General features: G+C 38.1%; 1 protein-coding gene across 5 annotated transcripts in view; it reads right to left on the reverse strand.

Annotated features, from left to right (window-relative positions):
• CA10 (carbonic anhydrase 10) overlaps positions 1–15,804 on the reverse strand; it is a 207,187-nt gene that overhangs the window by 121,634 nt on the left and 69,749 nt on the right. For all 5 annotated transcript variants that reach the window (XM_074889399.1, XM_074889396.1, XM_074889400.1 and 2 more), the window contains one exon: positions 3,488–3,630. In XM_074889399.1, the coding sequence (XP_074745500.1) occupies positions 3,488–3,630 (143 nt within the window). The remainder of the gene's footprint in view (positions 1–3,487; positions 3,631–15,804) is intronic.

Raw genomic sequence — 15,804 nt, forward strand, 5'->3', positions numbered from 1 at the left:
AAACTGCATTGCCATCCCTTTTGCTCCTGAATGGAATGGGAGGAATTTTCTTCTCAGCCTCAGATCAGAAGTAACTATTAAGTCACCTGCTGTGTAACAGGCCACAGACTGTACTTTTTTCCCCTTGTAGGCTGCGGGGTAGGAAGGCAGTGATGTTGTCCTTCACAGTCTCCTTTCAGACCATTCCTTTTCTTTAGGAACAAAAAAATTATTATTTTATTCCTAAGCAGTCTAAAAAAATTGTAGGAAAGTCTCGATCTGCTTTACTAAAATGCCTTCCGTCACTCATACTGAAATAAAATAAACTCTCTAATGGAATCGGCTAGAAAGGTACGTACTTAAGGTAGAATCTTTAGTCATAAATTCTGTAATGGAATGGTTTGCAACAGTTTTGGTCTGCTGAGGTGGAAATTGAGAACTAAACAGGTTTACAAAAATTAAGCAATGCTCCCCCAAAAACTAAAAGCCCAAGAGAAATGAGTGGTAAGGAATGAAAGAGTTAAGAGGAAGTATTAAGTTAGTGGTCATGTCACCCAGGTATGTGTTACCTGAATTTCTCTAGGCTGGTCTTGGATTCTGTTCCTGTAGGTGAACCACTTCTGTTCCTTCTTAATTTCAGAAGTGAAGCACACAAAGTAAAAATGTTTTCAAAATCAAATAAATATTTGATTTTTCAAACTCAAATAAAACTGATTTCTACTTTGATAGCAAAATATTTTGTTAAAAATTTGAAGATACTGTTTCAAGACTAAGCGTACTGAATGTTTCCTTCCCTCTAGCTCTCTCTTAAGGCTTGACTCTCCTCCCAGCTCCCTTTTCAAAAGAGGTGTATAATTCTGACTGTGTGCAACTAGCTGTCTCTCTTGTTCACTCTGCATGTAAGCTAGCTTATTATAACTTTGATTTGAAACCATATCAAATCCCTTTTTTATTTATTCATCATTTTTCTTAGGATCAGTTCCATAAAATCCTTTCATGTACAGCATAATCACAGTTATGTCTTGTCTAAGAAAATCCCTGGCTGCTATATCAATTGGTTCATTGCCCTGAAAACTGAAGTGCTTCAGCCCATATGAAACACACCTCCATCTTTAACATATAAAAAACATTACCAAAAAGTGAACACAAATATACTACCCGCCAAATCAAATCCTCACTGAAGCCTTAACTATGAGCAAAGAATGTTTTTTAAGACATTAAAATTGTAGTCTTTTCCTCAGATGAGAATTTTGATTCAACCATTTTAGAAACCTCTCTAAGACTACCCACAACTAGAACCAATCCTGTTCTTGTAACATGACAGAAGACCACCGTGGTGTGACAGCAGCAGGATAATTATTTGTGAGTGTGGTAAGAACACCTCATTACTGATACAGCATCTCCCAGGTTATTGGTGCCTTCAATATTTTATTAATAATCAGACATTTGCTTTGCCATGTGCTTGTACAAAAAAACAGTGGAATTCTTAGAATTGCTAAAGACATTACATATTCTGGAACTCTTGGCTTTGATTCACTGACAACTTCCATGTAATTTTGTTAGTGAATTTCATATTATGTCATACTCTAATTTATAAACAATTGAAATATGTCAGCGTTTACATAAATAGCAGAGTCAATAAAATTCTTTTTTGTATCAAAATGAAAAACCTCAATGATTTTCTACTTAAAAAGTAAAATATACATATTACCCTGAAATTTGGGCCATAGTTGGAAGCATCACTGTCCTTCAGTAAGTAACAATACCACCAATTTATCTTTTCGGTGATGAAGCTTACATCGATCCTGATGTATGTGCACAGGTACCACCAGAACCTCAGTGGGAAGTACAGAGTGAATTCCTAACTTCTCATGCTGTTTCCAGCAGAAATCTCATTTGTCAAGACAACGGGAGAAGATAAATCATTTTGGAATAGCCTTTTGTTAGAGTCTCTGCTTGTTCTGATATTCTAAGTCACAATGCCTTGCCATCTGCATTGTTCTGTATTACAGACTGAATAAAAGGGAACTGCCTGCATGGAATAATCAACAAAATCTTTAAAATACCTTTTTAAGCATCGCCACATAAGGGAAGCAACAATAAACATTATGGACTAATGACTATTTCTAAGAGTGCTAACAGGTTCAAGATATTTTATTTATAAAATAATTTTAGAATCAAAAAGTATCAACCCTTCAGTTGGATAAACAGAATTGATAACTTAGTTATTTGAGGACTGTCCTTAAATTTCCATACTGTGAATTCATTCTTTAGTGAAAGAAAATTCATTAAACATAATCATTAGGATGAGTTTGTTTTTTGAAATGCTTTCAAATGACTACCTCGCTTTGAATGGTAATTTAGGAACTGAGTAGATCTCAGAATTTTTTTTTGGTGCTGCACCCTAAAATTTGACTGTACTCTTAATTTCTAGTAAGTATAATTATTTTAGTAAACATAAATGGAAAGACTAATTTAGCACCTGACCTCGGCAGTGCAGAAAATACTTTTAAGAACCATGTATGTAAAATGTCCCCAACTATGCTATTGGTATGAGATTATTAAAGTGAAACATGCTTGGGATCCAAATCTGCTTTCACTGTTCAGATTTGTTAACTTTCTGCATTTTTTTCACTGTATACACTGCTATATAACAGTTTCAATTCTGCTTCTGAGCACTGGGTCAGCAAATACAAATACACATGCTTTGCAAATCTGGGTAACAAGATAAGGTTTCTATATGTATCATTTAAAAAATATTATCGGTCAGACATTGGTTAATAAACTATTCAGCTGTGGCAGTCGCTTAACAAGAAATTATCATGATGATTTTAGATAAGTAAGATAGTCTTTGCTAACCCATCATTTCTATCTGATCCAATATCCTTGGAGATTTACTTATGATCTATTAAAATAAATGTTGCCATTCTGTTGTGAGATGTCCCATAAAAAAATCTTATAATGAGTGCCAATATGCTCTAGATAACACAGAAACTAGATCATTTTTTGAACATCGGTCTGCTTGTCCCATGCTGAGATATGTATCTCATAGTTCTTTTCATTTCAGAACATAAAGAACCTCATTCATCCCTTCCTACCTCTTAACATGATGGCATTGCAATGTTATCCTGATTTAAATGAATAAAAGAAGGTCCTGGCCATCTTAAACAACATTTTTAGAATAGCACCTTTAAAATGCCACTCAGATGAACACCAAATTTAATTATGAACATGGAGTTTCTAAGTGAGATGCTGTTCTTCCAGACAGCAGAGTTTCAAGTAACAATATGGAAATATAAATACAAGCTAGAAGACACCTAAAAATGTATGGTTGCTAACTTTCCAGCAGTGATGGAACTGTGTGATTTGCAAAGTACTACATTGTTGTTATTCTGCCTCAGAGCTGACTGAGCCAAAAATGTAAATGCTTCAGAAATATAAAATATAGCAAATGTTTGTAAGCGTACTAACTTCTTGTTTTTATACCAGAACATGATAGAATACATACCTTTCTTCCCCCTGTGTTTATGCGAAGTGGAGTTAAGAAGGGATCAAAAATCATATGGCTGGTTTCAATATTGACAGGTGACTGTCTTTTCCCGACAGAGCAAAGATTCCAAGCTGAGTTCACCAAACCCCAAAAGGAGGGAACTGCAAAATATAAAAAAGTGCAAGTTTAAGAAAAGTCTGGAAAGACTAGAGAAATACATGCAAGGCAGATAGCCAGATAATTAAACTTGTCATATTGTCTGCACACGCATCCTGAAACTGAAAACAGGCAAATTCATCTACCTCTTGAAATTTAAAACTTCCTACACAAAGACCAAAACATATTGTTTCATATAGTTTTGTATCAGGAAACAAGGTTGGGTGGGGTTTTTTTCTGTTTTGAGGGTACCTAGATATAATCCCAGATTCAGCTATAAATAGCTCCTTTACTGTTAGTATTATTGAATGTTGATGCCTTTTTTGGCTTTATTTTTACATGTTGTTAAAAGTTTTCATAACCTTTGAGCCTCAAAGCATTCTTCTGATTTACAGACTGTGTGTGACTGTCTCCAAACCCAGATCAGGGGGAGGAGCATGTGGCCCAGTGCTGGGGGCAGGAGCACAGGTGTTTTGCCCAGAGGGTGGAGCTGAAAACAACCCATCTGCTGCTTATAAAAAGCTTTTTGGTGGCTGCAGTTGACTGTATGTAGGATTTTGTAGTGTGAATGCTTGCTTCTTCTTGTGGTTCTTGGCTGCTCTAGAGTTTTGGTTCTGATTTGTAGTAGACTTAACCCTTTGGGAAGATAGTCCTTGGAGGGGTGACAGGTGGAAAATACCTTCTGAGTAGCACGTAGCCTTAGGAGAGTGGCTGATCTCGGTGAGTGTTTTCCTATCATGCTTTATAGAGCAACGCAGTTATTTTTGCTCTCAAAGTTTGAGTGTACTTAAGTGTAAAACTTAATATATAGCTTCATTTAAGTTTTCTACAAAAGGAGATAAACTTTAGGGTTCCTTTTAGGCTTTTGCTTGCACAGTGAAACTGTAGCACAGGTGTCTACACAGAAGCAATGGAAAGTGTTTTGCAGTTATCTGCCTATTCCAGTAGTTCATAAGCTATTGTCCACAGGTGTTACTTTTATTACAAAATATCTGAAAGTTCAGTTTTCAGGTGAAGCTTTTTCTTTTTTGTACTAGTCTGTCTGTGCATCCACAGGTGCTACTCGTGCAGGTGAGCTCAAACAGCCCTGAAGGGATCCAAGTGGTACAGCCATAACTGCCATGTTAGGGCTTGCAATGCTTAAAGTTTCACTGTATTCCTGAGCTGGACAGTTTTGAAGTGCATGTGACACCAACACCTTAAATTCAGTGGTGAAATATCTTTTCTTAACACCTGACATAGACAATCAAACCAGCTCACATGCAAAGCCCCAAAGGGGTAACTACTCTTAGTATGTACTGCATGAAATATCTAAGGGGGAATGATTGTGTAATGCTCTGGGAAAGCAAAGATCAGGGAATAGCACCCAAAATGGCTGGAATTGCAGACATCCACATCAAACTATGTTAGTAATCTTTTATCTGAATGATAAACCCTGTGTGCAACAACTCCCTAGAAGGTCAGATGGAAGGCCTTTAAAATAAGGGAAGCTTCGGGTGATGAGAAAAATGAACAGGTAGTATAGTCTTAAAAATTTATTTGGCTTCTCTTGTTTACCCTGCTAGTCAATTCCCACTTCCACTAGAGACCTACATGACTATAGAAGTTCCTGGAGTAGGCTGAATGATAGTGCTAATGCTTTGAAATGGCATAAAATAAATGTAGTACAATTAAAAATAAAACAGAGCACACTTAATTATTTGTGCTTTTTCTTAAGAGAAATACCATAGGATCTCACTTCAGTTTTTGTCAGAGAGAAAATCCCTCTTTATGCATAGCTCTAAAAAAAAAAGTTTAGGTTAATTGAGCTAGTCTGTTTTCCCTTGATAAACCCCCCTGTGTTGTTAATTTAAAAAATAAATTAATGATGAAAGTGTAGAGCTGTAGGTTCAAGAGGGAAACTATGAAATGTGAAGTCTGTTGCTTGAATGGTTTCTACTATTACTAAAAAAAAATCTTCTGGGCAGAAATACTCTTGGTATTGGTAAAAATAATTCTTTAGCAAGCTTTTTAAAAATAAACACAGCAGACATGGTAAGGGCAATAAAATGGCAAGCTGAACAGGGCAGTCCATTATCTTCAAATTCTTATTACTTAAAGAATTTATGATGTAACTGGGATTGTCCCAGACAAGCTGTGCTAGAAAATAGCTGCTATGAAGGGATGTTTTATAATGTTATTTCTGTTTCTGACAGGGAAATGTTGCATTCTGTGCAATGCCTGTCACACCAGCCCACCACCAGAAAGTCAAGAAGGTGGAGCTCCAATATTGTGATGTTACACTGCAAAGGTTATACTTGTCACCCAGACACGTAAGTCTGTGTTGCAATCTTTGATTTCTTTCTAAATGCCTAGGAATCTCAAGCTTAAGAATCTCTCCAGTATGTGCTTGTTGCTGGCTCTGTTATGTATGGTCAGACAAAAAGAAAGAGCAGCCATGGTAAAGTTACCCCAGTGATCAGAATGACTGTGCTTATGCTTCAACTGAAGGTTAATTATGGATGACTGACCTAAGACCGCACACCTAAGTTAACTAGTGGATGGGGATATTATGCAATATTAATATCTGATTACATTTAATTAATTAGTGCTGTTGCTTAGATGCTCAAAGTAGTAGAAAAGTATTCAGAACCGTAATGGAAAAATCCAAGGAGGCTTTATGTAGGAAATGAAGGCTTAAATTAAACACAAGTACTGAATTAACTGTTTAGTCTAAAGAAATTAGTGTATGAATCTAGGAAAACATATCAAAATATTTATTATTTTATTATTCCAGCTTAGCTAACAGACAAGGTTCTACTAGGGGGTTAAGTCATTAGTGAAACGGTATCTCCTTCCCCACAACTATGATGTATTTCCATAAAAATCTAGTCATGTGTGAGCGGGAATATCTTTGTGTGTGCACCTCAAGCATTTTAGCCAGCAGACTGGCTCCTGCGCTGTACGGGAGCTGCTCTTAAAGCTCGTTTGCATGCAGCCCACAGACTAGTTTACAATCTCATTTAACAAGGTTCTCTAGCTACTGGTGGTTATACCAAAAGTTTCTGTATACTGATCATGTTGCCTCTGCCTTCGTCTATAAATCCCCCTGAATTTATACAGTTTGAGAGCTGATTTGTTGCAAACATGTTATGTAGACATAAGGTGATAAGCTTTTGTCTGATCAATGTCATGCCTTCAACCTTCTCATAACAGAAAGAAAATTGGATAAATTCAAAGTTTGTTTCTTCTGTATGTTGGCACACTACGGACAACAGACTTTGTGTGTGTGTTATGGGGAGATGGTGAGGGGGATTACTTCTATTTTATACCTATGCAAAAGTCTGACACCCTTATTCAGTCTGTATCTTATTGCAGCTGCTCTTTTTTCAATTTACTGGGAACAATTCATATTGAGATATATGAATATGCTCTAGTATCTGCATGACACAATAGAATGAGGGATTCTGATAGCTTTTACCAAACCTATGCATAACAATAGTGAAATAATAGCAGCTAGAACAATAAAGCAAGGATTGAATGCTATTCTCCTAGTGATGAGTACCAAGGATTTGCCTAAATAAATACAAGCCTCCCCTCTCCAGAGAAAAGCAATGAGTGAACAGTGTCCCGTAAGGATGCCCTTCTGTATGTACAGCAAACTTGCAGATAAGCACCATGGTACTGTCTACAGTGTTTGTTGATGGACATGTAATAGTCTGCATCCATGTTGTGAGAGGAAGCAGTGGTTTTCCCAGTATGGAATCAGACGTGCATGCTGTGTATGACATCTTAATTACCTGACCTTAGAAAAAATGATGCTGAACTCAAAGGTCTAGGTCATGAAAGGATTGTGGACAGTTAGGCAGTGTCTCCTAATCACTTATCTGGCTGTTGAGGACTTATTTATAAAAAAGTTTCTTGAGTTTCTTGGAGTTCTACTCTGTGCTCTGTTCTGCATCTTGCTTTTAGCAAAGACGTAACGTTTGTAGCTAGAATTTCTGAGGCACGTTCTGAAGAGTCCTTGTGATGCACTGACTGAAGTAGTTTGGTCTCGCTCAGAAGAGAACAGATGCATCACTTGGGGTGGGGAGAGATGACTCTGTGCCTCCCAGCACACCTGGCTCTGGGGACAGAGCACTCCTGGGGGTCCATCCTGTAGCAAAGCTGCCCTGGGCTCTGTCTGTCAGGGATATTCAAGTCCTGGCTGTGTTCTTCCTTCTGAAATAACTGAGACTAAAAGGCCATGTCCTACCTGGTGAAGCATTACCCCATTAGCTCTCAACTTCACAATCTAGGGAGTCCTAAAGATACTTGCGTTTACTTGGAAATGTGCCTATAATTGTAGAGAGTGGCTCTGCAAGTTTTCTACACCAAAATCATAATCTCTAAGCCATAAAACATGAGAATTTATATAAGATAAAATCCTGTCTCTTTCCTTTTCTCCTGTTTTAAGGCTCTGATCTCTATTTTGTGCTGAATCACTGGCAAGATCCATTCCTAGTTGTTCAGTTTCTAAAGAATCCTAAGTTTCCCCCTCTCCCTGCTCCACCCTCCTGTTCATATATTTGTGCTACCTTCCTCGGTTCTCAACTCGCAGCTTATTTTTGTTAAGCTAACTTTTGTTAAAAAGTGCTTAACCTTGGCCACACATGTGATTTATTACTGCTCTGGGAACAAAAGCAAAGGGTAGGCAGGTTTCGTGTATGGTAGGCAAATGATTGCTATCATTGCAAAGCTTTAATATCCAGGAAGTATTCCCATATTTCTCAGTATGGCTTTGGAGTTTGGGGAAAAACACAGTAGACTTTCTACTATGTTCCTTGTGTTTACTCATATAAATAGATGAGATAGTATAGCAGCAAATCAAATAGTAAGATATCTGGGAGAAAAACATGTTTAAAACAGCTGCTATTCTCAGAACTAGATACAACTGGAGAGCGTCCTGACACCAACCTCCTAACTACTTTGTGTGTCTTGCTGATCTGATGATCATGCTTCCTGCACTGGGCACTTGGAGTAAGTAGGACGTTAAAATAGTGTTAGCTGTGTAAACCTTTCACTGAGGAAACAACCTCTGATTTACATCTGAGTAATGCAGGGACTCTGGCTTAGGAGTAACTACAGAAGCAACACTTTGTATAATAAATATCATACTACATTGAATTCAGCATCTTCATATGCATGAAAACCCTCATGTAGTTGTTTTTTGTGTAACCCAATGAAGAACTACATAAAAGTGAAGCAGCTTGTTTAAAAACACTTGAATGGTAAAATGAACGCTGGAATTGCCAGATCATAAGCTAAGTTTTAAGCTGTTATGTGTTTATTTTGAGCCTTGGTTTAAATAGGGCCAAGAAGCCATCAAGCTTCAACAGAAGAATAAAGGAGGTGGCTAGAAGTAAGACAGCATCCTTCAAAAAATGGTGTCTAAATAAGAAAAATGGAAAATATTATGAACTCTGACAAATTAAATATAAAACTAAGAAAAGCCAAAATAAGATACTGAAGAACAATTTTCTAAAGGCATAGAAGCTACTAACAACTTCTTCCAAGAGTACGAGAGGCAAGAGTCCTGACTGAGTCTGTGGAGCCAGCTGATGATCAAGTTGTAAAAGGAGCACATGAAAGATCATGTAGCAGCAAAGTAGCATCAGTTCTTTTCTTTATTGCTTACAAAGGTGCCTAGGGAGGTTCCCACACAGGACCTTCTTTATGGGGAAGGAATCTGAGAAACTGTCTTAAAATCAAACATCAGAAAAATGACTCAGTATAAACTGATAAAATGAACAAATTTTAGGGTCAGTCAGAACTCCAGGATGAATACCACAGTGACCTGAATTGCCAAAATTCTCACTTAAAATATGCATCAGCCTCGGAGAGATAAAAAGTAGCAAATGTGATCCCGTTTTTATAGTGCTTAGTTTCCCAAGGTATCTGCTACTGGTCACTGTCAATAATAGGAGATGGAGTCTAGTCAAGATAGTGAAGTTATTTCTGTGTTGTGCTGCACTAAGACTATAACTTCCTCTTTGAAGTCTGCTCAACTTTCAAGAGCACAGATTTTCTGAATTTAAGTTACACCAGTGCTCATGAGTTTAAATAAAAGGAGTCAACTTATTCATGCAGTAGATCCTTGTTTATATATTTAAGCTTTAAAATCAGCCCTGGCAATAGCATAAAACAGAATCAGATTGTATTTGTGCAGCAATTATTCTTGCCCTGTGTAATTACTGATCCCTCAGATAAAATCTCAAGCTACTTTATTGAAGCTGGGAATTGAAACCACAGAGAAAATCAGCTATCTATGTACATCAATAAAGCAGTCCATTAATTATTTCCACCTACTCAACTTGAAGAAAATTACCATACTAATGCCTCTGGATAACCACATGACCTGCTCTGCTTCTACATAAAAGCCAAACGTAAAGTCATAAAGGCTTTGAGAGATAAATCGGGGACACCAAAGAAAAGAGTATAGAATGGCATTCACGTAACTAATTGGTCACAGAAATCTCCAGACTGCAGTAATATTAGACAGTATCACAATGGTTTCAAATTTGAGAACTGGAAGTATTCTGATTTCTTTTTAGGAAGCAAAAAGTTGATAGCTGAAATATATCCTCAAGAGTAAGACCATTATTCAAGACAGCATTACCGTTATTCAAAAGATGGTAAAAAATATTAATTTTTCATCAATAAATCTTGAAACATATAAAAAAATTAAAATTAAGAACTCTAAGAGCATCATATTGCATACTGCTAATTTTATACTGGTCTGTTCAAATGTTGACTTCCCTCTGTATGAAGGATTCTCAATGACAGGTGAAGTTCAGTAACTGCACTGACTAAATGAGAAACAACAGAAAACTGGAAGGGGGAAATGAGGAGTTAAGATTCTGGAAAGATACTTTCTTTTAAAAAGTGTTGATTTTCTACTGTGCCTTTAACAGAGACATCCTGCAATACCCTCTTCAAATTACCTTTTAAATTATAGCTGTTTATTTCTGCCTAATTAAACAGTTTCTTCAGTTAAGAGTATTACCTGGAAAAAAAGTGTTTAGCAATCACAATTAGTGACCTCAAACCTTACAAAGCTTTCGCTTATTTTCATCTACACATTTGGGATACCAGTGTAGAAAACGCTACCACTTCTTTCATTACATTGATTAAACCAGACTAATTCACTTTTATAAATTATGTTAATCTTACAGTAAAGAGCAGTTATATAACAGCATGTAATTAGATTTTTCTCTGTCAGACTGTGGTGAGTTAACACATACACTAAAACTATATAGTCAAATACTACTTTAATGTTTCCCAAAAATGGTCAGCTGCTTAAAAGGTACTTACAGATGCCTGTCATATTATCTCTTCTTTTTGCATTATTAATAGGGCAGGAGTAGGAAGGGGTGTATCTATAGGTAGATACAGAGGTATATCCAGGTCCAAAACTAAGCATCTTCAGTAACAATCTTCTAGGGCCATTGTTACTACTATTCTGAAAATATACTGTACTTCTCTCTCTCATTGCAATAAAAAGGATATACAGTCTTAGGGAAAACTGTCTTTCTGTGTAATGTTAGTGAATTTTCTGCTGCTGAAAGGTTTAGCATAACTATGTCAAAAAATGGAAATAAAAACAGATTAGAGGACAGTTTGGTTTAAAGGTTAAAAAGAAACTGGGATGTTTAGGGGAGTTGGCACAGATTGCTCATTAGAATGTCAGTCTTGGGTAAAGGAAATTCTTCTTGGTAAAAGAGCTAAAAATAAAAAAGGGGAGGGGAGGAAGGCAACACCCTCTCCCCGTCTTCTCAACACAAGACACTGAGCATACACGTGGACTGGATCAGTGCCTGTGTCTGCCATTCAGTCATACGTTGGGCTCCCTTATGTCTGCCAGTGCCTGGGATGCTTGTATGAGTAACTAGCTGCATCAATTACTTGCCACTCAGCTGGCAGTTTCTAATCAAGTCTGGTCAGTCCCTCAGTCATCAATCACTGCCAGGGTTCAACAGATTCCCCTTGAAGCAGGCAAAGAACAAGTTGGCAATCACAACTGAGTAAGTTTTCCTGACACTCATTGTAATTTGAGGGGTGGAAGAGAGTGAGAGTTTGGCCTGGATTTAAATGTAGACTGAAAGGGAAAAGATGAAATGCAAAAAAGCTGTGAAAGTCATTCTGCCCTTTAAATAGGACCTTGCACTGAAATGCAGGAAATCCAGATTTTGAGCTATTGTGTGTTCTCTAAAAGTAACCTTTCCTCTTCGTTTCTTCATCTTTTGTTTTTCTGTTTGTGCTGGGGTTCATGCTGTAAAACTGGGGACTCTGGCTGTTCCATTAAAATGAATGACTGTTCTGAGGCAGGGCAAGTGAGAACTAAGGTTTTAAAGAAGATCCAGAAGAAAAGTGAAGAAAGCTTCACGTAGATGAAATTGGAACACAGGAGAAAGTTGTTCAGAGAAAAGTAATTTGGAACTTATTGTTTTAAGGAAAGAGGAAAGACTGCTTATCCAGCAGATAACTTGAGCTCTGTTCTGTAGATTCAGCTTTATTTTAATGTCTTTGGGATACTATCGATCCTTTTGCTGAAAAATATAAATGAAAGAAAGAACATAAAAAATTACAAAAGACAGCATATTTATTCTATCAGAAGTGCTCTTTCTGGATGTTCCAGTGCTTCACAGCATACTGTTACTCTCAGACAGTAAGTTGGAATTTAACTATTTCTTGCCAAATTCAGTGTATGTCTGCATCCATTAGCGCTTCCTTTGTTAGGATGAATATAACAAGCACCACATTCTGAAACTACAGGGCATTTAGGGATTCAGTTTGGAGAAGGAAGGCACTGAGGTGTAAGGCTTATGTGTAAGGAGCATCCAGTAAGGATTAACCAGTCCCATTCTCCGTAACATTTGTGTGTTTGACAGCGGCCTCTTGAGAATTACTCGTAGCTATGTACTACTTTGGTTTCCCACAAGACTCTTACAGCTAATGACAGCAAGTAATGCAGAAATGTCCTGGCTCTGCTGACTTGCAAAGACAAGTGAGGAGCAAGCACAGAGTTCACCACTGAGCGCCGCAGTTCATATCTGAAATGACAGTTCAAGACAGAAACACTGATGTTCTGTGCTCTGGTATTTTCTAGAGTAATCAGATTTCTCTGACCCCATTCCACAGGGCTCTGGCCCTGCCTGGGGATGTTGTTTCGACAGTGAGTTTACCAAAACTCTGTAACTTTGATTGTTCTTGGAAAGGCCAGGAGTCCTTAAGACAGCTGACTAGATGTACTCACGGGCTGGAAATAAAGTTGTCTGGGCAATACTGATCTTCTAGAAGTCCAACACGGTGCTGCCAAGCCACAACTCTAAATAGAGGTATTACTAAAAATATTTTGGAATTGAAGGAATCTTGGCCTGGATGAACCTGGCTGCATGGGAGTCCCAGTAACTAAGGATCTTCTAGAGGAGTCTCACTTGCTGTCTCCTCCCTTTCTCCTGACTAAGTGTGTATCTTACTGGTCTCTACAATGTTTGACAAACTGTTTGGACAGGAATTACTGTCTAAGATCTAAGGGTATAGCTGAGTCCAAGGGTATTATTTTGGTTCATGCCACATTATGATTTCTGTACTCTGCATGCACACCACGGGATGAATACACTGCATAGGAAATGTAATGGTTTCCTACCCAACAAATTCCTGTATCATCAATCAGCTGCATGTCAAGTGGTAACTACTATAATGAGTGTAAGGCTGGTCATTATTGGCCTAATTTTCAGAAATGCTGAAATGCATTCTCTGAAATCAGGTGAAAATATGGAAGATGGGAAAGGATTAACTTTCTCAAGAAAAACTGGGCCACTTATATAATCTTAAAGTTGTATCAGTGTGGTGTGTAGCCCAGAAAAATCCTGTACAAACAACATAAATACTGAGTAGCTTCTTAAAGAGGAAAGAAACTGCTTTGGTGCAAGACTATCTGTAAATCCCTTACAAACTAGAGAATAAATGAAATTCTTCTTCTTCACCGAATGGCAAAACGTAACAGTTGGAGAAACATCTAATTTTTCAGATATCCTTCCTCTTCAAACTCTAAACCTGCTTCTGCATGCTAGAGCTATTCAGGTTGGTTTGTCCACGGTCCTATAGGCTTTTGTAGCAAATGCAAGGCAAATACTACATGCTTACTCCAGTTTTTACATTCCTATTATTCAAACAAGTTTTCCATTTTTAATATCCCTTATGAACTTGCCACTATTAGGAACTCCTATACCATTGGATTAATTGCTCAAATATAGTGCAGTGTTTTAATGACAAGGTCATATTTCAAACCTTTTGGTCCATTAATGCATTCAGTTTTGAGTTCTGCTGTGAACCTGAGCTTCCAAACAACCTTGCTGATCTTGCTGAGGCTGCTTTTGGACAGATACAGCAAATGAAACTGCTGAGTTCTGTCAGTGAGGAAACATTTTGCAAATATATTGCTTTTCACAAGGCTGTGAAGGTTCTTAAATACTCACCTAAATGTGTATTTAATGACACTAGTAAGCGTTTTCTCATTTACTTTGAAGTTTCTGTATTTGCAGTCAAATACAGAGAAATGTTCTGCAGCACTCCCATCAGACAGGCTAACTGGGAAGGTTCTCAACCTGGTTTTGTCTGCAAACAAACCCCCAAACCAGTGTAAGCTCTTCCCCCCCCAAACAAACAAACAAAAAAACCAACCAGAGAGGGGGAGGGGGGAGGAATCAAATAAGTAAATACTGTAGGTATTGCTTGGGAGGGGAGAAAGGGAGGAGAGAATGCTGGAAGCCAGGAGAATAGATATGGACAGGAATCTACAAAGCAGTGCAGGGAGGGGCAGTGCATGGGTGAGGCAGGGTGCACACTGACCCACTGCCCTACACACCTTGTAAAAAATGAAAGTAGCCTGCAAATTTCAGCAGCTACAGTTTCAGCCTGTAGGGCCTGAAATTTATGTTGAATTTAGCACAGATTTTGATCTCCACTCTTATATCCTTTTCCTGTCTAAATTTTAAACAAACTCTGCAAAAAATAGGTAACTAACTAAATAAGATAAATAAATATAGAGAGATATTACAGGTGGTAGATCTTTGGTGCTAAGAAATCAAAGTATGTAAGACCAGGACATGCCTGATTTTTTTAATATTTGAATTTGTTTAAGAAAAGGCCTTTTCAAGTACTACAATATATCATTAAATCTGAAGTGGTGAGTTAAACCATGCCAAGGTATATTGTAATAATTATTCCATCTAAAATTAGCCACCTGAGGGCAGATCATGTGTTCTTAAAGGGTTTGCATGTTGTGCCAGGGGTCTGAAATGGGCAGGACCTGATTAGTGCTTCTCCTGGGTTCAGTGTCTTCAATCTCCTTGTAAATGGCTCTTCAGATAGCTGGGGGAGAGCAGGCCAGGGATTACACCACCAAGGAGCCAAGGAAGGACAAGCATGGAGGCTGTGCAATAAAGCAGGGCTATGCATTGCGGCAGCCTCCCAGCTGCTGGCAGGAGGCCAGTAGCTGCAGGACTGAGCATCAGGTCAGCGAGTAGACTCACAGGACAGGCTGTTCAGAGAGGATTACTTAAAAACAGCTCAAGGAGACTGTTAGTGTAAGCCCAAGTGCCAGAACAGTATGGATACTCTAAAGATGGAAGCTAAAGGACCATCTCCTCTCAGTGTTGTAGGGCGATGCTATCATGTTCTTGTGTGACCCTGATACACTGCTATTGCTGTTCCTAATCTGATCCTGCCTGATCTCCCTGTTAACACATACGTGGAAAGACACAAAGAGTGACTCCCCCAAATTGCTTTGGAAGCTTTTGACTGCAGGCAAACACACGACTCAATCTAGCAATTGAATGATAAGATCAAATTTGTTCTGAATGCATCAGCAAGAATTGATGCAGGTAACAGGCAAGGAGGGGATGCTCCCTCTTGATGTAAGAGAGGGTTTGGAAATGTGCTGAATGCTGTCATCAGTGCATGAAAATGGAAGTGCACCACCTTGAAAGCCAACTGAGTTGTGAATGTCAGGTGTGTGCTCAAGGTTAGATCAAATAGCCACTGCAAGGAGAACCCTCTATTATTTCCAAGTAGCAACTCCACAAACGATGACTGAAAAGCTGTTTAGCACAGCAGTAATCTCTGCAGAACCCTTCCTTAGCTAACTGTTAAGCTAG

This window comes from Strix uralensis, chromosome 19 (genome assembly GCF_047716275.1).
Source record: "Strix uralensis isolate ZFMK-TIS-50842 chromosome 19, bStrUra1, whole genome shotgun sequence".
Classification (NCBI taxonomy): Eukaryota; Metazoa; Chordata; class Aves; order Strigiformes; family Strigidae; genus Strix; species Strix uralensis.